Here is a 25,290-nt window from a genome sequence, read left to right as displayed (position 1 = left end):
GTAGTGATGCTTGGCATATTTGTCTATTCAAGAATGTTGCTGTGGGTGCATCTGTCTTTCCGTTTTCCTCAGATCCTCAGGATCTTCCGCACAGCTTTTTGATGGAATAATTCTAAAGGTTTTTAGAAGTCTGCTATAGGTGGTCCATGAGTCTGCTTCATACAGGAGGGTTGGAAGAATCACAGCTTTGTCGACCAAAAGCTTTGTTCGAGCCCTCAGGTTCTGGGTGTCGAAGACTCTTGTTCTCAGTTTGGCATAGGCCCCACTGGCACAACTCAGGCAATGGTTTTCCTCAGAGTCTACATCGACCTTGGAGGAGAGAAAACTCCCAAGGTATGGGAAGTGGTGCCCGTTTTCCAGAGGTGTTGTCCACTTTAATGATGGGCTGATATGGTGGCAGGGTTGGTACAGAACCTGGATCTTCTTCATGCTCAAGGTCAGACCCTGACGTCTGTATACCTTTGCAAAGGCATTAAGAATGGGGGGGGGGGGGGGGGGGGCTGCAATATCATTGTCATCACGTATTGCAGCTACATGATGCCGGTATGTCTGATTTTTTCTCTTGGCTTTGAACCTGTTAATGTTGAACATACACACTCACACACACACACATAATCCTAAATGCATCCACATTAAAATTTTCACTCCTTTGAGTTTGTGGCACATTGTTGAACGTGTTGACATTAAACGTCTTCAAGGAGAAAATAGTTGTCCAGTTGCCACGAAAAGATTTTGAGAAGAATTAACAATGGCCTGGATGACTAAAAATCTGCATAGATACATTCATGGAAGACAAGATTAACAATCAACCAAAGCAGCATGTATTGTATTCAGATAAAATCATCTCTGTTATTCAAATAAAATCTGTCAGCCACAAAGAAATGGTACTATAAATAAAGGTATATTTTGTGTATTGCCACAGGGGCTTGTGGGTGTTTGATGTATCATCATTGGATTGTGTACTTGCAAGCTCATTTTTTAATGGTATTCACTTAAAATCAATATATACAGTATCTGGGTAACAAAAAAAAATGCATCTGCTTTTGAGTTAGTGTGCAATATGCTACCACGGCACTAAGACAACTGACTCACATACCCGCCATTCAAAAAGCAACAGATCTTTACGCCGAATTAGTTTATTGGTGTTTTATCTGGATTAATGAGGCAACTTCAGAAAACCCCTTTGAACCCCACACCTGCCTCTGCGATCATATATCAATCCCTGTAAATCGTGTCAGACATTAACTGTAAGAAAAAACCTGGGGCTTGTCAGTATTTGTTTGAACTAATGCTGTTTCTTTTTACAGTTTACAACTGGATACACACACACACATTAAGTTACAATTGCATGACTCCTAATGCATATTTTTCAACATTTTGGCTAACAGACACCCCCTTTAAGGGACAAATATTGAGTAATTGAACATGGTTAATGAGGCTTTCTTCATTTAACTCTTTTTTGGGGGTGAGGTAGACCTTTAGAAGTGTCAATGCAATTTCTACTGAAATATATTACAGGGAATTAGAGACTATGAGTTCATAATGGCAAGTTTCCCTCAAGGAAAACTTTACATCATTACAGTTGGAGCATGCTTCATGACTTCCTGTCGTGAAGAATGTCAGAGAAGTCGGGAAATAATGAAGTAAAAAGTGTGATCCAGTGATTATATAATATAAAATTATCTAATTTACAATTTATGAGACCCACTAATCATGACACAATGAATGTTCCCCTCTTCTGGATTCCTTAATATGTGTAATAGGGATGTTGATTTATGTTTCTGGTCATTTTGGAGGCTTTAATTTGTGGTCCTTTCAATTGCATAAACATATGCTGTGAATTTTCCCTCCTTGCTATCCAATTTCTGTGAATTGTGTTTGGCAACATATTAAGAAAACCTCAAAATATATTTGCCATTTCTGTTCAAGAACATTTATTCGTACAAAGGACAAAGTTGTAAGTCCAGATTGCTTTCCAGACAACTACATTTTGAAAAAACATTTGGACCCATTTTTGGAGTACATCATTTTGATGACTCTTAGAGGAATGTAATGACCAAATGAACTTGGATTCATCCAAGAATGAGCTGTTCCTCTTTTGACAAGGGCAATGTGGATGAAAAGAGGATGTTTTTCATTCACCGTCTAACCTAAGTAGGGACAGACAAATCGGTGACTCTTTTTTTGGTAGGTTTTGCAAATCTCACAAATCTTGAACAAGAGGTAGATCGGACTGTTGTTTTTTCCCCTTTTTATAATGTTTTTTAAGTATGGACTTTTTATTCATTTTCTCAGAAAATGTATCACAGAACTGTGATATACTCTGAAAAAAGACATATCACAATGTAACGCATCAAAGATTTTTTTTGTTGTTTTTGTTTTTTCATGTTTTTTCAATAAACACCACAAAATAAATGATTGCGAAGGATACATTTTGTTCTTACGAGTTGATAGCTGTTGTTAAGTGTTAATGGGTTAAAACCCTTGGCCTCTGAGTACTATAGAAATGCTTGGCCTCTGAAAAATAGCTTAAAAGTGGTACAGTCATCTTGGAAATCTTATTACATAGACTGAATGCTATAGCACTTGAGTCTTTGCCATGGTCAGGTCTGCATTGTAAATCAGCAATGATAAGATGCAATAGAGATGAGAAGAAATAATATTAGAAGTGTAAGGGGAGTTGAAAGATTAAGTGTGAATCACTGGAGAGGCCATTTAACTGCCCTAGATCCAACCATATGTCTGGAGGAAGGACTGATCAATACTTTGATTCAGGAGTTCATTCAAAGCCTTTGCCCTTTGGATGAAACAAGCACAGAACTACGGATACAGGCACGCATAGGTTATGCTCTGCCCTTTCTCATAGGTGACAGTTCTTTACTACTTGCTATAGTCATAGTTATCAGTGTTTACAATAACGTTCACTTCCTTCATATGTGTATAATTATTGCTGCAGTGGAGGTAGACTTTCTTAACAAATTGCTGATGCACAACATTTCTCTGATCTTACTGGCACAGCCCTCTTGACCTAGATTACGTGCCAACAAGTCCTTCCCCACTGAATGCCAAGTATATCAATATGCAATTATCCCCCATGTGCCTGCTTTGTTTAGAGAGTAATTCTTTCAGAATGTAAACACCTCTGTCCTTGTCTGTGCCAGAACAATTCTGACTAAGTCGATTGCATTCAACCAGCTGCACTTACAAGATTTTGGCTCTGCGGGACTCAAAAAGGAAACAAGAGGTTAGGCCATGGAGGATAGATGTCCTATATTATTTTAATTTAACCCCATCGTTTGAGAGAAGCCCATTCAAATGTAGTCAAGGTTTAGCTGAGCCCCCTGAGCCCTGCTAATTGTGAGGGTTGTAGTTAAACCTATGCCTTTGACAGAGGCACAGCACATGCCTATTGGCAACTCTCTTCATATAAATCTCATAGTCCCCTATTAGCAGGCTGCGTAGTTCGGTGATGTGTCCGTATACCTCAAGCACAGGCCACGACTGTGCTTGAGAAGAATCCGACTACAGAATAATCTGACTTGCATGCTGTACATCGTTGATACTTATTTCTGCACTTTTTTTCCAGTATCAGTCAGCTGACAAGTTACTGTGCAGCTCTCTGTCCTGTCATTTCATGCCAAGTCAATTGGAGAGGGTGGTATTAGAAACACAGACAGTTAAAACTTTGTGTTCAAAATTTCATAACTTGAGGATCGCTCTGGAAGGAGTAAGAGACTTTAAAAGTCATACTCAGCCTGCTGTAACAGTTTTATGCTGCCTTTCGTAGTTCTGGGGAGGAATTTCTGAAGTCATTAAAAAAAAAAAAGTGTCATCACAGCCTATATCATCAACTTTTGTCAAATATGTAATATTTGGCCTATTAGAGAGGGCAGGTGTTGAAGACAATTTAAAATTGCCAGAAGGGCATAGACAACATTTTTATAGCGTTACCCAAAGACAATACAGTCAGCTGTATATTTGTAATGGGTACATATTTCTGCAAGTAATCAGATCCAATAGCCTGATTTGATGTCAGAAATTTGTAGAGGGCATGGGAGAGTCTGAATTTTCCATCACCCCTAAATCTGCTGCTAATATAATCATAAAACATTCTACGTTACACTACAGCGTATGATGCGTAGCATTTTTTTCAACTAAAGGAAAAGTAAAGGGATTTCTAATGTCCTCCATTTGAAATCACATATAAATACATGTTGACTATTGTAATAACATGAATGGAATACATTAACTCAAAGAAATCATTTTACGTTACTTTATGTGAATGTGCACACTTTTAATTTTTATATCACATTAATTCACACATATCAAACATGGATTTCTCTTTTTTTTTCATTTTGGAAATTTACGAGATTTTGTGTTTATTTAGTACAGGGATAAATCTTCTCCCCATGGCAACTGGACTTGATTTTCTTCCCTTGAAGATGTTTCACCTCTCATCCTAGAGGCTTCTTCAGTTCGAAGCCCAGCTGCTACAAGAAGATTTTGACTAGAATTAATTATGACATGGAAGACTGAGATCCTCCACAGACATATTATTGAAGATTCTGAAATTGTCCTATACTAGTATTTTACTTTTAATTACAAAATAATTAAAGTTAAAACTTAAAGACAACTATATGATGTTAAAGATTGCTATTACATGCTAACAATTACTGTAAATGTAATAAATTAACATTCATTAACTAAATCCCTCCCAGTATATACCTTTGTGACATGTTTTTTTTTTTTTTTTTTTTTTGGAGGGGAGGCTATTTTGGAAGTACACCCACCACCCATAAGGTTTTTTTCATTTTGTTTTTGTTTTGTTTCTTAAACTACTCGTAATGTGCATTCCCCTATTCTGACATCTGGCCCATTGTTGATACCCTATTTTACAATTATAGATGACGTATTGGTGTCACAAACCTGCCTTGTCAATAAAATAGTATACAGAATTTCTGAATAGAATCCAATTATCCAGTGATCCAATTACATTAATAACAAGATTTTTTTGTATTTTATGTAAAATATGCACTATGGCTTTTTATTCAAAACCGGCCACAGATGTGCTAGAAATAGATTTATCTATTTATCTATATGCTTTTTGTTTAAAACAAAAGGATGCTCGCCTGCATGTTACCCAGTGAATAAGATGAATAATAGGTGCAGAAAATGCTTTCTCTACCGTGTTCATAGTAGACCTTGTTTAAGGGCTACTCTCTGGTCAAATTTGCCTCACAGTACAGTTTTGGAGAGCATGTCACGGATGTTAACATCCTCAGAGCACAGAAACCATTGAAAGAGATGTTCAGTTACATATCTGAATCAGTCTGAATTTTAATGTTACCCAGATTTTTGCTTTTTGAAGAGGCACAACAGTGGTGGGATTGGTGATAATAGAGTGAAAATTTAGGACAAAAATTGCTTGGCATGACAGTTTGAGGAAAAGTGCTGCGTATTGAATTAGGAAGCTGGATACAGCATTTACTTGTTATTGCGTTAGGGTTAGGATATAAACCCAGCATGTGAAAAATGTCTCAAGTGCCCAATGCTGTTGTCATGTAGGAGGATATTTTCACAGACTGGCCTTCACAGTGTGGCAGATAAACAAAATGAACTAAAATGATATGACCAGCTTGAAACCAAATATAAAGTGCAGAAAATATACTACTCACTTCATTACTAAATGTTTGGACTGTTTCTCAAAGAAAACTGTTTTTGAGAAACTCTGAAGGGTGTTGGAGAAACTCTGAAGGTTGTTCAACAAACACCATATACCGGTACATTTCAAACCGCACGACACTCTGAGACAAAAACGGATGCACCCCAAGGACAAAACAGCCAGTTAAAGAAGCCATAGAGTCAAAGAAGCCATCTTTGTCAAAACATAAAAAATATCTCTGAAGAGAGGAAGGGGCCTCAGACACAACCTTTCACAAAAGTCCTATTGGGATTTGCACACACGGACAAGGCCCATCTGCACCCGCCAAAGAAACAGGAAAGATTCACCACCAGAACCAACCCCCTCCACAGAGTCTCAGGTCATGTAGATTCAGGTTCTGCTATTTTGCAGATACTTTTATCCAAAGCGACTTACAGTGGCAGGAATTGAACCCAGAACCCCACACAACAAGATCATGCGGTCTACCACTGAGCTATCCAACAGGTTTCCCTTACCTGTCTAGCTATACTTTTTCACATTTGTAATCCAGGTAAGCCCACAAAAGTTGCTTCTTTGTTCCCAATGAACGAAACCCCATTAGAATAACAACCCCCTTAGACATAGTTCCTGCCCATCAACTCGTACAATTTCCATAACAAGCCACCAGAACCTAGACCCGCCCAAAACCCTGGCACTTATATTTGAAAACTCCCCACAGGTTGTTGGAACTGAATACGTGTCTTGGACGAGGGGGGAAACGTCTTCAAGTGAAAAAGTTCAAGTCCAGTTGCCAAACAAGAAGATTTCGACAAGAATTTGTAATGCTATATCAGATTTTAATGTGATAACTCTCCGCTGTGTGATAAGAATAAGAATAAGAACATCTTTATTTATCCCGAAGGAAATTGTTGTGCCAGAGTTTCAAGTAAAACATAACAATAATAGATAATAGTAGGAAGGAGGGAGAATAAGAAATACAATAAAATATAAAGTGTCAAAGTTAAGGCTATCAAGTATTTTAAGGTATATGACGATATATTGTGACAGTTTATTGGAGGAGTACTGACGGAGAAAACAGTGAAACAGATATTTAGTTGGACTTAAAAATTATTGATTTTAAAAAGAAAGGGAAGCTTTCCCTCCCTTCATTTCTTACTTCACACTTTCTTATGATATCTGCCTCTCTACACCTCTTTCCCTTTCTCACTCTCTCTCTCTTTCTCAGTTTTGACTTTGATTAATGGTGAGCCCAGCCCTGCATTAAAAGCCAGGGGCAGCAAGTTGGGCCAGATGAAAGTGGAGCACAAGACCAAGGGATGGGAGGGATGCAGGGAGGAGAGAGGAGTGCAGGACACAGTCACCAATCACTGTCAGTGTCATGGTCCCAGGGTGACAGTGGCGAACGCTGTTGGAAGGGAGAGCGGTGTGTCATTGGGCTGATCCTCACCCTCATACAGGCATGACACATTGTCTCTGACTGCCTCTGACAGACACAAGTGCACACACTAGGACACATTTTCTCTATTCATCTCTCATTTGCATTTCCACTTTGCACACATGGTCAGCAGCTGTCCGATAATGAATGATTACCGAAAACGTAAATGTAAACTTGGCATCAGATTTTCAGAATTTTCAAAGTTGCATTTTATTTACTAGTAAAATGTAACCTGTGTTCAAGGTAACTTTTCTGTAATTGATAAGTATTACTGGAGAGTTGTTTTCATTTTACGGCGGTCATTTTCCAAAGGTCTTGCTCTGGAACTACCATGAGCCCGGCCAGAAAAAATATTTGCAAGAAACAAATAAGCATGAAAAAACATTTGCATGAGCAAATATTTGCAGGAATGAATCGAAATGGGTGACCTCACACAATTGTAGGGTAACATGTATAACTTATCAGCATATACAGTATCTGCTGGATGTTTGGAGCATTCTGCACATGTAATAAAAGTAAAATAAATTGATAAAATAAAATAATATTTTTTTTAAAAGTCTACTTTTACAGGTATTTAGGAGAGTGATGTATTTATATTTAGGTATGTGTTTTCTATTTGATCAAGCAATTGATTTGAAGTATGGAAATTTGGAGAAAGGGCACTTATGGGGACAACTCTCACTGTCTGTTAATAATCAAATAAATTAAATCTCCTTGCAGTAAAAGCACAAAGGGGGCCTCTTATCATAGGTTTGCAATGTATGAGAGACTATCAAAACATCACAGATACATGCTGCGGGGTTTAATGACCATAAGAGGGGCTTCCAGACACACGGGAAGCTGTCCATAAGCATCAGGTCATTGCCGTGTTTTGTGGAAGTGCATATAAAGTCATGTTTACATAACAAAGTGTTTAGTAGATTTGTGAATCTGAAACAGAATGGAGAAGATTATTATATCAGGTAAAAAGATGAAGGCAAGATACTCAAGCAGTGTTTGTCACAAATAAAACAAATTTTGCACAGATGAAATTTACAGTGACCTGTAATGACACACAGATAGACTTCTTTTATAGTAATTATTTACTTGTTTATTATTATATTATTTATTCATTAACTCAGTGTTTTACCAGGGGTTAAACATAAATTTTATAGTATAAGATAAGATTAGATAAGATAAGAACAACTTTATTAATCCCGAAGGAAATTGTTGTGCCAGAGTTACAGAAAATATAGCATTAATAAATATTAAAAAGAAAAAGGCAGAATTAGAAATAAAAATAAACTATAAACTATAAGTGTCTCAGTGAAACTATAAAGTGTCTTAGTAAACAAGTGATAAAACTATAAGTGTACAAGTGAGGTAACAATAAGTAACAAGTGAGGTAAGGAGTGCACAATAGTATGATAAAAGGAAAAAATTGTAGTGTAGCTGTTATGAAATGAAATATTGCACAGTTCTGAATATTGCACAGATATATATAGACAAATTTATATATAGACAAATATAGACAAATAAATATAGACAATTAAATATAGACAAAGATGTCTGACACAAAGTTTCTGCCAAAATAATGGACTCAACAAACAGTGGAATTCTTACTGTGACAATGATGTCTTTATTCTTCAACTCGCTAAAGTACTTCATCAGTCAAATCAGTTAAAACAACTGCCGTCATTTCAGTGGCAGACATTATTACTCAGTGAAAAGTGTAATATTACAGAAGTGAAAACTGTTGCCTTGCTCTGTATACATCTAAAAAGACAGGTGGAGTTTGAACCAAGATTTTTGCCTGGAGCTCAACAGCCCCTTCTTCCACTGCAGGAATTTCTTTTAGATTGCTCCTCCCTTGGGTCTGTCAGGAACAATGTGTGCCTGTGGCCAGTAATTGATAATGCGGCCCAGGCAGCCCTAACCCTGGTCAGTGGTGCGTGAACCTTCCTGATGGGGATACAGGCTGAAGTGCACAAACTTGGCCCAAATACTTGGTCTGAGGTTTAAGGGGTGGGTGGGGATTGGGAGTGGGCCGGGGGTGGCGGAGGCAGGTGAGAATTCTAAATGGCTGACATAACAGAATTCTTTCACACTGACTGTATAATCAGAAACCAATCACTGGTTATGTTTTAGGCAATTATCAAACACTCAAAAGGGAAATGTTTATCCAGATCATATCACTGTGGGATTATTCATTTTCATTACAAACGTGATCTGCAAGCTAGAAGAAGGAGGTCTTCACTCCTTTGAAAACTTCATTATCATTGAGTGGGCCCTTAATATCAAGAGAAAGAAAAGAAATAGAATAACCAAGAAGAAGTGAAATAAGCGGAGAATTCCGTACAAAGACTGTATCATATGCTTTTGTAAAAGTGATTTCTTCAGAAATCTGGCAAGTGGAGACCAGGTGGAGCAAAAACTAGACATCAGCAGTGAGCAGACTATGAGCCAAGAAGCTCATCGGCTCAAAATATAGAGCAAGGGATTGTGGTGGGTTCTATTTACCCTGCAGACATGGTGGTGGGGATTTATTTCCAATCATGCATACAAACACCAAAGAGTTTATCTTCATCAGCAAATATTTTTTTTTATCAAAAGTGCTTGTATGTTCACAAATTTGTCTGATGAATAACTTCAGTCAGAATCATACCTTTATTTAAGAGTAAAGCTGACCTACTCAGCCCAAGGGCATATGTAATGCATAGTGCTTACATTTGTCTATTGAATCAAAATAATTAGAATGTAAAAGCTAAGCAATAACACAAATAAGCAAATGAGTTTGCTTATTTGTGTTTGAAAATGCACATTTTGGATAACAGCTGAGGGTCTTTCTGTGTGGAACCTCTTGAGTCTGTGACTTGCACACCTTATCCTGAAGAACACACAGTGGCGAGTTGAATGCTGGACAATTAGGAGTGACTTTGTTAAGGGCTCCAGGGTACTTGGTCACAGGCACATGCGGATTAAGAAATAGGATTGTTATTATGATAAGTAGTAGAATTCTTATTGTATTTGTAGAAGGCTTATTGTTGTTGTTGTTGTATGAAAATTTATTGATCTCATGTTTCTATTTTTGTTCCCTCACAGCTCCATCCATTGTTCCCATCATGCACCAAATTAGCTCCACTATGAATAGCTTCACTCTGTCATGGCCACAACCTGAACAACCCAATGGTATCATTTTGGACTATGAGCTGCGCTACTATGAGAAGGTGAGATAAAGGGTTTTGTGAATATGTGTGTGTGCGTGCATGTGGTAGATACATACACTTAATATGTTAGTTATTCTAGACTGAAAGTTGTTCATAAGCAGGTCTTAGACTGACCTTTCATTTTAATATTTACCAGGGAGTTGCATACAAATTTTCTTTCAGAGCACATTTTAATAGCAGACAAGTGTGAGATTTCTTAACTGATACTATAATTAGACAAACAGGTATTATGAAAAATGAATTAAAAAAAAAAGGATTTTGAAAGAATGAAAATAGAAAAAATAGGTCTGAAGCTTCTTTTTCAACATTTTAAGAGTCCACCTGTGAGAAAATACTCCACTGTGAAAACAGATACAAGCATTGCAAACTGCAAATCTTCCGGATATTTGGTAGCAGAATCCCCTGGGTTGATAACATGTTCCTTCACTGTGTTTGCTCTGTCTCTCCCACTGTTCTTTGGTTTCTGCTGCAGATGAAGTGAAGGTTGGCCTCTGTTCTAGGCCCACAATGCTTGGTGCACTAACCTGTCCTGCTGTGAAAATGCATTGCATCTGGGGGGAATCATATCGACCAGTCTGCTGACACACAATGCGTCTGCTTTATTAAGTCACCAGCCCAACACCACAGAGCCTATGCTGCTTCAGTATTGACCTATAGGCTTTTCCTAAGGCCTTTGAAATAATGATACAGTGAGATAGGATAGTCTAGGTTTTTGTTCGGGCTCTTGTCCTCCTGAAGTTGATCGATAGGTATAGCAAGGTTGATCATGCACATTTTCTTTTTCTTGTACATTTCCTGCCTTTAGAAATAGTTGGTTTAACTTTATCTATTTTCAGCTCATTAAAAACATGAAATATCAGGCTGTACACTTTTTTACCCCATTTTTATTTTTGATGACTTACTTAATAAACGCATTCTGGTTAAGGTTTATGCTGTATTTGTTTTGAGAATGTTAATAGAGAAGTACAGAGAAGGTAAGTAGTAGACCCAGAAAAAGCATATGACAGGGTGCTGAGAGAGGAACTCTGGTTTTGTATGAGGAAGTCTGGAGTGACAGAGAAGTATGTTAGACTGGTGCAGGACATGTATGCTAGCAGTGAGACAGTGGTGCGGTGTGCTGTAGTTGTAACAGAGAAGTTCAAGATGGAGGTGGGACGTCATCAGGGATCAGCTCTGGGTCCCTTCTTGCTTGCAGTGGTGATGGACAGGCAGACAAATGAGGTTAGACAGGAATCTCCATGGACCATGATGTTTGCAGACGACATGGTGATCTGTAATGAGAGCAGGGAACAGGTTGAGGAAAATCTACAGAGGTGGTGGTATGCTATGGAGAGGAGAGGAATGAAGATTAGTCGCAGCAAGACAGAGTATATGTGTGTGAATGAGAGGAACCTGGGTGGAATGGTGAGGCTACAGGGGGTGGAGATCAAGAAGTTGGAGGATTTCAAGTACTTAGGGTCAAAGATCCAGAGCAATGGGTAGTGTGGAAAAGAGGTAAAGAAATAAGTTCAAGCAGGCTGGAATGAGTGGAGAAAATGTCATGGGTACTATGCGATAGAAAATATCAACCAGAATGAAAGGAAAGTTGTATAAGACAGTGGTTATACCAGCTATGCTGTATGGTTTGGAGACAGCGGCATTGAAGAAAAGGCAGGAAGCAGAGTCGGAGGTTGCAGAGATGGAGATGCTAAGGTTCTCTTTGGGAGTGACCTGGATGGATAGGATCAGGAATGAGTCTATTGGAGGGACAGCCCACGTTAGATGTTTTTGAGAGAGGTCAGAGAAGCTGGACTGAGATGGTTCGGTCATGTACAGAGGAGGGATATAGAATATATTGGTAGACGGATGCTGGGATTGGAGCTGCCAGGCTGGAGGTCTAGAGGAAGACTAAAAAGAAGATTTATGGATGTAGAGAGAGGATATGAAGTTAGTTGGTGTGAGAGAGGAGGATACAGAGAATAGGGTTAGATGGAGAAGGTTGATTTGCTGTGGCGACCCCTGAAGGAAAAAGCAGAAAGGAGAAGACGAGGAAGGTTAAGGTTTATGGAATTGATGTTCACAACTCACATCAAACAATTAATTTTTGGATTTAGAGACAATACTGTTTTTAAATTATGTTTGTGCTGCAAGCCCTCTGGCATTGCACAGGTTATGACATTGATTCCAACTGCCATGGCCCTTAGAAACCATATCTGCCAGACAGCTTAGTGTTGGGTAAATAGCATTGATACCTCCCATTAGCTCATGAATATCAATGAAATGTAATCCTATTGGTGTTTATTTAGCTTGTCCTCAAGCAAATAGATGAGCAAAGCATAATTAGTGAATTAACAAGGACAAGATTATTAATTGCCCACAGGGATAATTCCAGTAGCACAGAGGATAAGCTGAACTGTCTACCTCTGTCTGAATGTACTTTCCTAAGTGTGACACTTAGCAAAATGTGTTTTCTTTTAATAACAACTAATCAATCATTCAATTCAGATCCACGTAGAAAAAGGTGTCCTACAGGAGGCAAACACTGCACTTTTTATATTCCTGTTCAATGTTCAAAGCCTGAATGTGCAATATTTGCCTTATTCATAGAAGCATTGGATCAGCTAAGAGAAAGAGAAACAATACAGTAGTCTGTTATTGATTCTCCAAAACAATGATATCACAATATCCATGAGGTTATATCAAGGAAGGTTGCTAGTGCTGAAACCTACACTAGAGTGTAGATCCAGCCTGTGGGACCATTCAGATTGTGGTGGTACAGTACATACATGGAAGTCAGGTTAAAATAATACACGAGAGGCAAATAGATGACTAGAAAATATGTTGATTTTAAAATTATACAAAGGAACAAAGCGTGCACTTGACCAGTAAAGGAGTTTTCCTATGCAACTGTCTTGGGAGGCTGAGAAATTCCTCAAAAATGAACCTGCCATTTCCTCCACAATCCCCATGGTTAAAGAATTCCAATCAGTCTCCTTTTGTACATTGTCTATATTAAAACTCCACTTGACTAGTGTTTATGGATAAAAATTAAAAGAACCTGATAGGGCTTCGCTTCTAGCAAGCATTCCTCTCAAAATCCCCGCCGGTGATTTCTGTTTGCACATGAATAGAAAGGGAATCTTAAATAGTTTTTATGCATTTGCATTACACAAAAAGTTCACATAAATTCCAAGTATCGCATACCTTGGCCGAGGACACTTACCTTCATGCTTGGTGTACCTGTTTCTTCGGGGGTAGCATGAAATTATAATACAGTCCATCAAAGTTGAACTCCACTGATTTCTTTGATGCTTCAGAGGTCCAGAAAATCTGAAAGTTCAAGCTGTAAATTGGTAATGCAACCCTTTACTCATGAAAAAATATGGGAGGATGCCTGTCTATAACACACTCTCTTGCACACTCCCACTTTTACCCAGTGCTGTGGGTAACTTATCTTCTGGATAATGCAACTATAAAAATAGCTTTTATGCAAAATGGCCTTACTACCCTGTCCTTCTTTTTATGCATTTAGCCATTGCCTGCATTATTCTGAGAGTAGTCACACTGTTAGGCTTCTGGAGTTGATTGTCTCAGCATGACGAGCACAGTCAGATAGTCTTAAGCACAGCAGAGAGCTGTCCTGCTGTATTCTTCATCTCACCGGAGGCCTCCAACACCCATTAACAATGGCAATGTCTCCTGCAACATGACAGTTTCATACTAAGGGGTGAGCTTCTGCTTTTTTATCACTGAACAGTATAGTTGGATATTTGGGGGGGGGGGGGGGGGGGGGGGGGGGGCTGAATCGTGTAACAACAATGTTTTTGTCGTTTGAACAAATGTTAAATACATAGTTTAGTTACATATTTTAAGAGACTGTCAAAGCCATGTTACAATGGTCCCAAGTCTGATTTTGAAAAAGAGAGGAATAGTGGTGACATTTTTTACTTCAACTCTGATACAAAATACAAAAAATGGTGATATAAAAATAATCAAAAAAAAAAAAAAAGGAAATGTAGTGTACCTAAGGGGGCATGTATACTGCAGGTTTTCGAACTTCAACAATTACAATAAACTTCAATAAGCTTAACAATTTTGTTACTTTCAGTCAGTCAGAAGTCAAAAAAAGAAACAAAGTCACATTTTAACCATGTTCTCCTTTGTAGCAGGAGTTAATTCATCAATTGTGTATTTCTTTACATTTTGGTAATTTTATATTAAAGCTATCGTGACTGTTTAGGACCTTTTATGAAACATGGATTAATTTCCAATTTTCACACCACCTTTTTATTATAAAATAATTAGTTCTAGTGAGCTCTAAATTAGGCAGCATAGTGAAATAGATTAAAAAGTTTGAGAGAGGAAAAATCCCATGGTTGTTCCTATATTTTTCATATTTCTTTTGCCCCTTTAGTTGCCTAAAAATTTGGGTAGAGTGAAAATAACTCAGCATAGCAGGGGTCAGACCCTCCATTATGGCTGGAGAAGAGCAGCCACTGGCTATGGTTACTGATGGTTCTATGTGAGCTGGTGTCAGAGACTGAGGGTGTGTTTGAGAGGCTGGGATAATTGTTATTAGTTTTTCTGATGTATCCATTCTGTAGGACAGCAGCGCTGTTTTGCAATGGTGTTTGAAATTAATTATTGTAGTCCTTTTAGTTTTTTACCACGATCAACACAAAACAGATCGTTATACTGCATTATTTGTATTCGTGAATCCTCCCTTTATTTCACATATTATTAACAATTCCTTTGAAGAGAACCCAAGTGGAAGGGTCACATTTCCTCCAATGGATTTGTGACCCGTTTTCTATTTTCATCTCAAAGGTAGCTGCAAACATCAAGGAAAATAGGTAAACATACATTACACACATACAATTTACATTCCACACATTCACATTTACTGTACATCTGATTATTTTTCTCATCTCCCATGTCCTCTATGAATCATAACAAGAGTCATTGTTTAATTATTGTATCTACTTTCTACAAAGGGTATTAAACCCATGATCACACTTAAGTTTGCAAGCAAAATGATATTATTTGCTTTTTCAGATTATAAGTTACATTGTGGTAAATGTCTGCATTTGAAATGAATCTAATCTATTTATGACCCACATTCTCACTTTTTTTTCCCGTGCTTTCAGATCTCAGATGTTTAATTTAAATCATGAACATACATACGGTTTATTTATTCTGCTTACTTCAATCATGTTCCAACAGTGTTGGCATAACAGATGATAAATGAATTTTTTTTTTTTTTTTCAATGTGTCTGTGTGTGTGTTTGTGTGTGTGTGTGAGAGAGAGAGAGAAAGGGAGAGAGAGACCATGTGAAGAGGACACATGGTATCCCACCATGATTGCCTTTTGCCAAGTAGCCATGCTGCGGCCATTTTGTGTGGTTGGTATTTTGGAAAAACAGGCCTTCACATATACGCACATACACATGTACACACATAGACACACTGGAGAATGTTAGAACATGTCTATTGTGCGTTCCCCATTACTTGAAACATGGGCATGTTGTAGATACCACCCACCCCCGAAACGCTTCCTGTCCATCATCCTTGGCTGTGTTTTCAACTGGTTGCCCTACCATCTGCCTGTATACCTGCAACCCTGTCTTTGTTTCAGCAGGTTAGGGTGTGGTCCGTCTAATCGCCATTTGACTGGCAGCAGGAAGGGACCTCTCATGGCTGGAAGTTCCCCCTGGCATAGCTTTTTATTGGCTATCCCTAAGCCTTCTGTAATGCCAAATGCCAGCTCATTTTAAGTGGCAGATGTGGGTGTGTGTGTGTCATATAATCCCATTTGACTGGCAGCATGAAAGGGCCACTCCAAGCTGGTGCTCCCTCAAGGGATGCGCTCCCATTGGCGGTTTGCCATCTGTTTGCTCACCTGTCCTCAAATTCAACAGATGGGGGTGCAGTCTGGAAAAATGCAGAATGACTGATAGTGGGAGTAGGTAAACCCTGACCCAAAGTGGTTCATGTGCCCTTATCCATGCCCTTTAGCAGGTTACTGTAGTTCTGGTCTTTCATGGAACTTTATTTCTTCTTTTTAGCCCCGCCCTTCCAAATTCCAAGCTCCAGCTTTAATCCCAAATTAGAATCCCAAATTTAAGAATTTCTCTCTGCAACTGACTGGAAAATTGTTATGATTGTGCCATCTAATGTACAAAGCTTTGGTCCAATTATTAAACTCTCGCTAAACCTGTTTCTTGCAGCATTTCATTCATAATCATGGGTGCCCTGTGTGACGCAGAATGAAAGACTGTTGGTGCACAGCGCTCCCATTTCAATCCTAAATTTTTGTCTTCATCAGGCCAAGAGTGTTCAATAACAGCTAATGTGATTGCACATATTATTATGTGTACGTGGAATGGCGTGAGGGCGTGGGGGGAGAAGGGGGCCCATAGCTCCATTTACCTCATCTGCTCAATAGCGGAGCAGCCAGAACGATTCAATCAGATTAGATAATGATTTCGATCTGGGTTGCTTTTGCGTGGAGTTTCTTATCGCGTCCTACCATCATCTGTCACCCAGCCCCCGCTTGGTTCCCCCCTTGCACTTTTTCCACTCAGTACTTCTGTCAACTTGGATTTTGCATTAATATTCTCTCAGAGCAAACATACTTGCATTATAAAGTAGCACAATATTAAACTGCCTTATGTTTTGCAAGCTTAAAAGAACTTGGCCGTATGAACACTGTTTTTACTGACACAGTCCCTGCACTTTCAACTGCCCACCCACTCCCCTCTGTACAGTATGTCTTCATCTAGCTATCAGCAGCCTGCAGCAATGAGTGTCGTAGTGTAGGTGCAGTCTTATTTTCTGGCTGTCATATTCACTCTGGGTTCGGAGAAGGTGACAGTCCTAAGTAATTACTGATCCCCCACAGCAGATACCACCAGCAAGCCCCAAACTTCACACTGCAGCAGACAGCTTGACGGTCTCTCTTGAGCCTCAAGACAGAAAGGTAAAGCTCCCGGATTCGGTTGGCAGGCACTATGAAACAGACATTCCAATAATTCAATGTTTTAACCCAACATAAATATAAAGTAATTAAGAATGCATTAATGAAGCACTTTTCAAAGTAACCATTTCAAAGTGCTGCATAGGTTTCAGTATAACAAAGACACAAAAGCAGTGGCAACAATTTTAGCAGAACATACCGCATACATCAATCAACATGGCTCTCAAATGAGCAGATTACTTCCATAAATAAGCAGAATAGCGCCTTTTTTTGTATTCCAGAGTGCAGGCAACGGTACTAAATTTCAAAGTGTGATAGGTCAAAGTGTAAATTTGGGCTTTATAAGCTGAAATCTGGATAATATTTATATTTAGCTGTTTGGTGCCATGACAGGTGGGGCATAATTGTTGTTGTTGCTGTCGAGTGGATTTGTTTGGTGCTTGGTTCCAATATCTTTTAATAGGTTACAGGCAACACACTGCTGATAGATGAGAAAAGGTATTGATAAGAACATGTAGATCTCTTAATGAGAATCTTTGGTTTCTGAGATGGAAAATGTCAGTTTTGAGAAAATATGAATATGATGGCCATTGTTTTGATGTTGGCTGAAGAAAACCTGTTGGGGTTTGATAAGAAGCTCTGATGTTTTGGATTTGGCTTTTAGCTTTGGGAATTCCTCAGGTGAGGGGAATGCGGAGGGTGTCGTTTTGTTGAACTGATAAATATAATGGAATAGGGTGCCCCATATCATAATTAGTTAGGAAATAAATCTTAAATCCTATTTACAGGCTCTGAAATCACTAGCAGCTATACATCTCAATGACAAATGGGTGAATACTTGTGAAAATGTGTTTTCTGTTGAATGCTTTCACCCATAATGTATGTATTGTGTGTTCTGCTCTTTTCAGGATCATGCAGAGATTAACTCCACTATTCTGCGGAGCCAAACTAACACTGCACGTGTGGAAGGTCTCAGGTCGGGTACAGTTTATGTGGTACAGGTGCGTGCACGGACTGTGGCTGGCTTTGGCAAATACAGCAGCAAGATGTGCTTCCAAACCCTCACAGATGGTAAGAATTGCCGAGCCAGGGGGAAAACAGCTCTCTCTCTCTCTCTCTCTCTCTCTCCCTGTTTGTCTCTCTCTCTCATACATGCACGCAATCAAGCAATACTCCATTTTCACTTAAAATTTGTTGTTGCATATTTATTAGCAGGTGGAATAGAGGGATGCTACAATGTTTGATTGCACTACAATTTCTGCAGCTAAATTAATTTCCTTCATGAAGAGATATGAGTGTGTGCATGTGAGTGCTTTGAATGAGTAAAATGCCATGTGTGTTTTCTTTGCGCAACTAAATGTGCTTGATCCACAATGCTTAGCTAATTGGTTTTTCCGTCAGCCCTTCTGTTGTTGGAGATCCAAACCAGAATGCACTGCTGTGATTGGTAGTTGATAATTTTTTGTTGTGATTGATTGTTGAAGACTCAAGGGCCTTAAAATAGGCTTCACACTTGCTGCCCCCGGTAATATGGCAAAGGGGTTTTGTTTCATCTGTTTTCTGTTGATAAGAATTGAAATTATTATAGCCTTCTTTAAACCTATATTGATTAAATGTTGCTGGCCAAATAATCATTTTTCCCTATTGGATTATGAGATTGTGGTCCAGTGTCCACTGCTCAGCATGTATGAAACACAAGAGGGATATTTTGACATTATAATAACAAATGAAAATGGCACCATTGAATGAAAAGGTGATAATTGTGAGGGAGGTGGAAATGAGTATGATAATAACACTGATGAGGATGATCATTTTGGCTATTTACCTGTGCAGAACAGATTTAGAGGCACCGTCATGGCCCCTTTGCTGCCCTCCTCAGTTGTAAATCATATTTCTCTCAGAAGATGCAAATATATGCATGTGTCACATTGGCTCACATAAACACTTTTATAGTTCATTCATTGGCTTCCTGCCATAGCATGACATTCATCAAAGCAATTAGCAGGAGACACTAGAGAGCTGCTGACAATCACAGCCCAGTTCCACCCCCTGCCCCTTCACTCTCTCCCCTTGACAAGCTGTTGCACAATCTCAGGAAGACTTGAGCTTGCCATCTGACTGCTACTCTCACTCCATGTCTGCTCTCAAAACACATAATCCTTTTTGTCTTCCACTTAGCACATTTCATACGCCTACGCAAAGTGCTCTTTTGCAACCCTTTTCCGTCACAGACACACACACACACACACACACACACACATACAAACACCAAACACACATGCACACACACACACAAGCGACATAGGTATTTTACGTGTGCTCGACAGGTGTGATGAAAAATGGATGATTGGTACATAAGTAAGGTGACTGATGTCACCGTTCCCCAGCTTTCAAGGCCTTCAGGATTTATTCATTCCAACACGAGACTGTTTACAACTGGACAAGCAGCTGTTTGATTTCTGGCTGTCAGAGATAATCATCTATCTCATATAAGTGAACAACAGATGTATCTCCTTTGTCTATCCGCAGCATTTACCTCTCATGTCATATATGTTTAGGAATGTTGAGAAGTTAAATGTCATGAAACACCATTCCCATTGTTTGGCTTGTATATTCTTGATAAAAGTGTGAGCAACCTCTGTCATATAAATTTCTTCATATATCCCAGCTTTCTCACAGCTCTGAAGATGCATTAGTCCTTCTTTTATCACTTTAATCCAATAGGCCCATTCTACACGGGGAATTGGATTTAGCAGCTGCCAATTTGCCTGCAGCATGCTAAATTGTGCATTGCATTAGCTCCTGTGTTGCCTGCTGCCAAAGTCACTTTAAGACCTGCACACAAGAAAGATAAGCAGGGATTCTGCTGTGTAGGGTTTTCAGACAACCATTTAGGCAGTCCTCTGAACTAACATCAGTCTGCCCCCAGGAAAAAAAAAGAATATTAGACTCTAGGTGAGATTGGTGGTGGAGATTTGTTTCACACGTGAGAAACAGCATTCCGAGGTGCATCTTCTTGTCTGCTCTTTAGGCATGTATGACAACAGAGAAGACGGTTGCATCATCCTTTCCTATTCCTCTGTTTCCCTTTTTTTTTCCCTTTTGCTGTTTCAAACACAACCTGACAAATAGTTGGGCAAAGCCTAGATTGATTTCAGTCAGCACCTTTCAACAAAGAGATACAGAAAAGTTTATCTTCTTCTTCCACCCTGTCAAGCCATTCTGTTTAGGCGTTTTTTGTCTCCCAATCTCTCATATACATTCCTCTCCCATAAGAGGAAACACACACACCCCCCCACACACTCAAACATATAAATGAAAAAAAGACATTTACCTTTTCCAAAGACCGATTATGTTCACAGGCACTGATTTACTGATTATGCACACTGTCACTTGGCAGGCTTATGTACTTGTCCAATGAGAACAAACAGGATTTTGTAGGACTTTTATTGAATGTTGATGTTAGATGTGCTTAAACATTACCATATAGTATTTCATGCTGGGAGATTACACAAGCAACTTTTTTTTTTTTTTTTTGAAAATAAACATATCAAAGTTAATATCCAGGAATTATCTTCATAGTTCCTGCTTTTCGTTATGACTCTGTATTTTTTTTTTTTTTTTATTTGTGCAATTTAGATGACTTCAAATCAGAGCTGAGGGAACAGCTTCCTTTGATTGCGGGGTCAGCAGCGGCTGGTGTGGTCTTTATTGTTTCCCTTGTTGCTATCTCCATTGTGTGCAGCAGGTATAGTAGCAATGTTTTTCTTTCCTCTATGTTTCTCTCACCTAATACCTAATGTGCTGCAAAGTTTGAAAGATAATTGCAATGTTTCCTTCCAACAAGTTAATTTCAGGTTTATCCTCCAAATTAAACTTTGCTGTTGTAATGACCCTTCGCTTACACTACACTACCTACCTCATTTTGCAATGTCCACTTTCAATTACTTTTTCTCTCACCTTTTTTCTGTTTAATGAGCTATAGCCTAAAAGCACATTGAATTGTCTATATTCGGAAATAGTCGCGTAAACAAAATTTGCTGCCCTCATTCTCCTCAGTTCATGTGGATGAAATGAGACATCTGAGCCATTGTGGTTTTTTATCAGCACAGTTCACTTTCTGACTAAATTGCAGCCACCAGGATTTTAAAATGATGACATTGTCAAACTCCAACCCCATTACAGATAAACCTGACACATATACATATACATATACATATACATATACATATACATATACATATGAGGTCTGGACCACACCCCTTGAAATTATTTTTACAGAAAGATTCCCTGATATGCAAGCACTGGGCAACAATAGCAAGGAAAAACTGCCCTTTACCAGGCAGTAACTTTTGACTGATCCAAGATCAATGCAGGCGGCATTGTATCTCAAGCGGTTGGACTAGGGAAGTGTATCAAATGCAGGGAGTTGCCCGATGACCATATCTAAATTATGTTGCTCATTTTTAGTCACATAAAAGCAGCCAGGATATCTTTTCTGATGTCAGTCATTTTACTTGTTTTTCAGTAAAGTCCAACAATGTGGCTTGAAAATCAGTTCTAATAGGTGTACAAATTTGATTGGATTGGACACACCCTGTGTATCTGCTTTCTAATTAAAATCCTAATATCACTGCATGTACAATCGAATCCTTCGCATGACCATTCTTTTATTATTGACCCTCTAACAGATCTCCATATCTACTACACATTTTTCACCTATCAGATACACCTTTACTCCAATGACTTACTCTAGTCAAATTGAAAAAAATCATGTATGTCTGATTTTAACACATCAGGTTTAAGTATGACACTCTTGACTTCTATTTCACCCTCTCAGTATTCTTTCCATGTTTTTCCCAAACGTGTCATTTTCGTTTTCTTAGTACTCATGCCCTATGTTTTGGGTCAAATCCTTGACACATCTTTGTAATGCAATTTTCCCTCAATTGTTGCTGGTATTACATTGGTTCTGGTTTATTGTCTTCAATTGTGTGTAAACCAGTCATTGTCATCAATCTCTTTCCCCTGTGCCCATCGAATCTGCGTTCTTCCTGCCATCATGATATGAAACTGTCTCTTGTTGTGTTATAGGTTGCGTTGTAATTATTTTGTTATTGTCTTATTTTGATGTTTATCTGATCTCTTTCTGTTTTTGTAGTGCCTCACGTTTCTTTTTATATTCCCTGGTGTGGATATAATATTATGCTTGGTTTAGTTAAATAACATGTTTTCACTTTAGATTCCTGCCTGCTTTTTTACTCTTAATTTGGAATAGATTAGGATGTAATTCCGCCCACAATGTGACAGCTTCATGTTCCCCTTCATCTACACGAAGGTCAAATTTCCAGCAGTGTTGTGTGCAGTTTAAATCAAGCGATCAAGAAATCAGCTAGGCTCTTTTGATTCTGAGGCAGAGGAGACAGATGAAAAGCAGGCAGAAATCATATCTAGGGGATTATTAAATCTCAGCCCATTTTGATAAACTCCATCGGTCCAATGTTAAAGCTGTGCAACTGATTTAGTTTAAGCCGTGTTACGCTCACGCAATATAAAGTAAAGTGAACAGAAAAAATGTTTTTTGGTCCTCTGTCCTCTTGACATCTTCTGTCTATTCTTAATATTAAATGATCCTTAGGAAAAGGGCATATACCAAGGAAGCAGTGTACAGTGACAAGCTGCAGCACTACAGCACAGGAAGAGGTACGTGCATCTTATGCTACTTTCCAATTACCGGGTTGATATTTTTTGTCTTTTAATTGATAAGCTGTGTAAATGTAGTTTGCTGTGCAGTTGCCATCATTGATTTTCAATGAAAATTTTCTGTTTGGTTCAAAGTTCTTATATTTTGCCTATATGATTTAGTTTGAGATAAGTAGAGATTAACTCAATGTCCAAATGACTTGCCACATTCTTGTCAAGAGTTATATTTACTTCATTACCCAACAAATATAATATAATGATTAAGAAACATAGTGAACCGAGGAAAGTGTACATATGTATTTGTTTGCTATTTTTTTTGATAAGCAGCTTCTTTTTTTTTGTTTAACATATTGTGTTGAAGGCTCAAAAACTGACTGATTTATGAGACTAGATGCTTGTCCTGCTAATGTCCATACTAATAAATGTCAAGCATTACATAAAGATAACATAATGCAAACTTGATTGATGACTATTTTGTCTTCATATAACAGAAGGATTATTTATTCGTGAAGTTGCTCCCAATTCATGAATAAATTAATTAAATTTTTTTAAAGAAATTAAAAATTACTCAGGTGAATGACAATTATCTCAAGATGATTGTGGATGCCCATTTAATTTTTTCCATTAAGTCTATTGAAAAGCAGGATTTGATGTTTGAGTCTTGTTTTAAAGACTGCAAAAGCACTGATGAGTGGAACCAGCCTGGAGGATAAAAATCCTCTCGTAAATAAAATGCTCAAATTCACACAAAAGAACATGTGCGAGTTTTGTACAAAAATGAAAGCTCTGTGTACTGCTGACCTAGCTGTGCGAAAAGGGGCTCACTCAAGGGGATAGACTTCTGTTGAGCCTGACAAAGCATTACAACACAGTTACTCTGTTAGAGCTACAGCTGTGTCAACTGGGACTTATTAAAACTGCTTTGGCCAGGGGTGTCAGTTTTGTCAACGGCCTTCTTTGGAAGGACCAAATACGATCGACATAAACAGGAAATTAGCAAAAGATGATAGATGTTTCTCGCTTTAATCGTCAAATCAGCAATTTGATGGGGAATGCGAATAAAATATTGATAAATTCTATTCATTGGATTGCAACACATAGAAGGATCCCCCACACCATGGTACAATGTTTTCTTTCATTACTCTTGAATTTGATTGACAGTTTTGTAATTACAGTATTCAACACAATAATAAAATAGTGCCACTCAACCATTTGTTTTCAGTGAAAATGCTTCAACAACTGGAAAATAGGCAGCTTTAAACAGCTGTCTATTTTCCAGTTGTTTTGTCAATCACACACTTACCTTGATGTGTCCTCATTTCAGATTAGTTTGACACAATATCAACAAAGGATGCTGCTCATATTGTGAATTTAAACACTTAAATGTCCAAGTCATAAGAATTAGACTATTAAGATTATTAAAAACTATCAAACCAGTGCTAAAAGGCCACAACAAGCAGATTATAATCCATTTACTCTATCATGCTTGAAGACTAGGTCTCTTGTGTTGCGGGAAAAGAGGCCTTCTTTTTTAAGTAGCTGTATTTTTCTTTTCAACATCAGCAAACCACAAATGTAACTAGCATTCATCCATACACATGTTTGGCATCACTATGTTTTGCTGTTGTCTTTTTTTTCCCTTTGAACTCTCTGCTACTTATCAAAACTATGCTGCATCTGTTAATCTATGCCTTATGTTAATTATGTGCCCAAATGCTAATATAGCTCCATGATTTTGGAAGCCTTTTGCTTCTGTAGTTTGAAAATCTGGTGCTTGGTGATGGAGGGAGGGATTAAAATCCAATACATCGTCTTATGTTTAGTTGGAAAATGAGTTTATAATTTTTTGGCATTGACTTTGTTGTAACTAATGCTGTTGTCCTCATATTTGTCTTTGTCTGCTCTCTACATATTTTAGCCAAACTAACATTTTATTATCCTCAAAATTGTCAGTGTAAATCCCATATGATTTCTTCAGATCCCCACTGTGATCTGTGAGAAAACCGTATCTGACAAATGACTTTTAAACTTCAAACAGGGCATAATCATTTCACTGTTTCAAAAGTAATTCATTGCATTCAGAAGGCCACAAAATCTTTTACTGTGTTTTTTGCATTCACAAATATGTAATTGCTTAAAGTGGATGATCAAAAAATATTTATCTACAATATACAGCAGTGACTAAACAGATCATGCTGTTGAAAAGAGGAACTAAAGCAAACAATGATGTAGTCATCCATTACCCAGATCATGAGGGAGAGTCTAAATAAAATGATCATTTGTGTGATATGGAATTTGAAATATGGTCAAGTGATAAAATTCCAATATT

The 25,290-nt window shown here is 38.2% G+C and overlaps 1 protein-coding gene across 2 annotated transcripts in view; it reads left to right on the top strand.

Moving 5' to 3' along the window:
* The window catches only part of ephb1 (EPH receptor B1), a 175,583-nt gene that overhangs the window by 110,120 nt on the left and 40,173 nt on the right, over positions 1-25,290 (top strand). For both annotated transcript variants that reach the window (XM_086172083.1, XM_086172082.1), the window contains exons 6-9: positions 10,179-10,303; positions 18,167-18,329; positions 20,898-21,006; positions 22,897-22,961. In XM_086172083.1, coding sequence (XP_086028209.1) covers positions 10,179-10,303; positions 18,167-18,329; positions 20,898-21,006; positions 22,897-22,961 — 462 coding nt within the window. The remainder of the gene's footprint in view (positions 1-10,178; positions 10,304-18,166; positions 18,330-20,897; positions 21,007-22,896; positions 22,962-25,290) is intronic.

This window comes from Fistularia commersonii, chromosome 25 (genome assembly GCF_037954325.1).
Source record: "Fistularia commersonii isolate RoL2024-O1a breed Wild chromosome 25, RoL_Fcom_v1.0, whole genome shotgun sequence".
In the NCBI taxonomy this organism is placed as follows: domain Eukaryota; kingdom Metazoa; phylum Chordata; class Actinopteri; order Syngnathiformes; family Fistulariidae; genus Fistularia; species Fistularia commersonii.
This window is presented reverse-complemented; position numbering and strand designations above follow the sequence as displayed.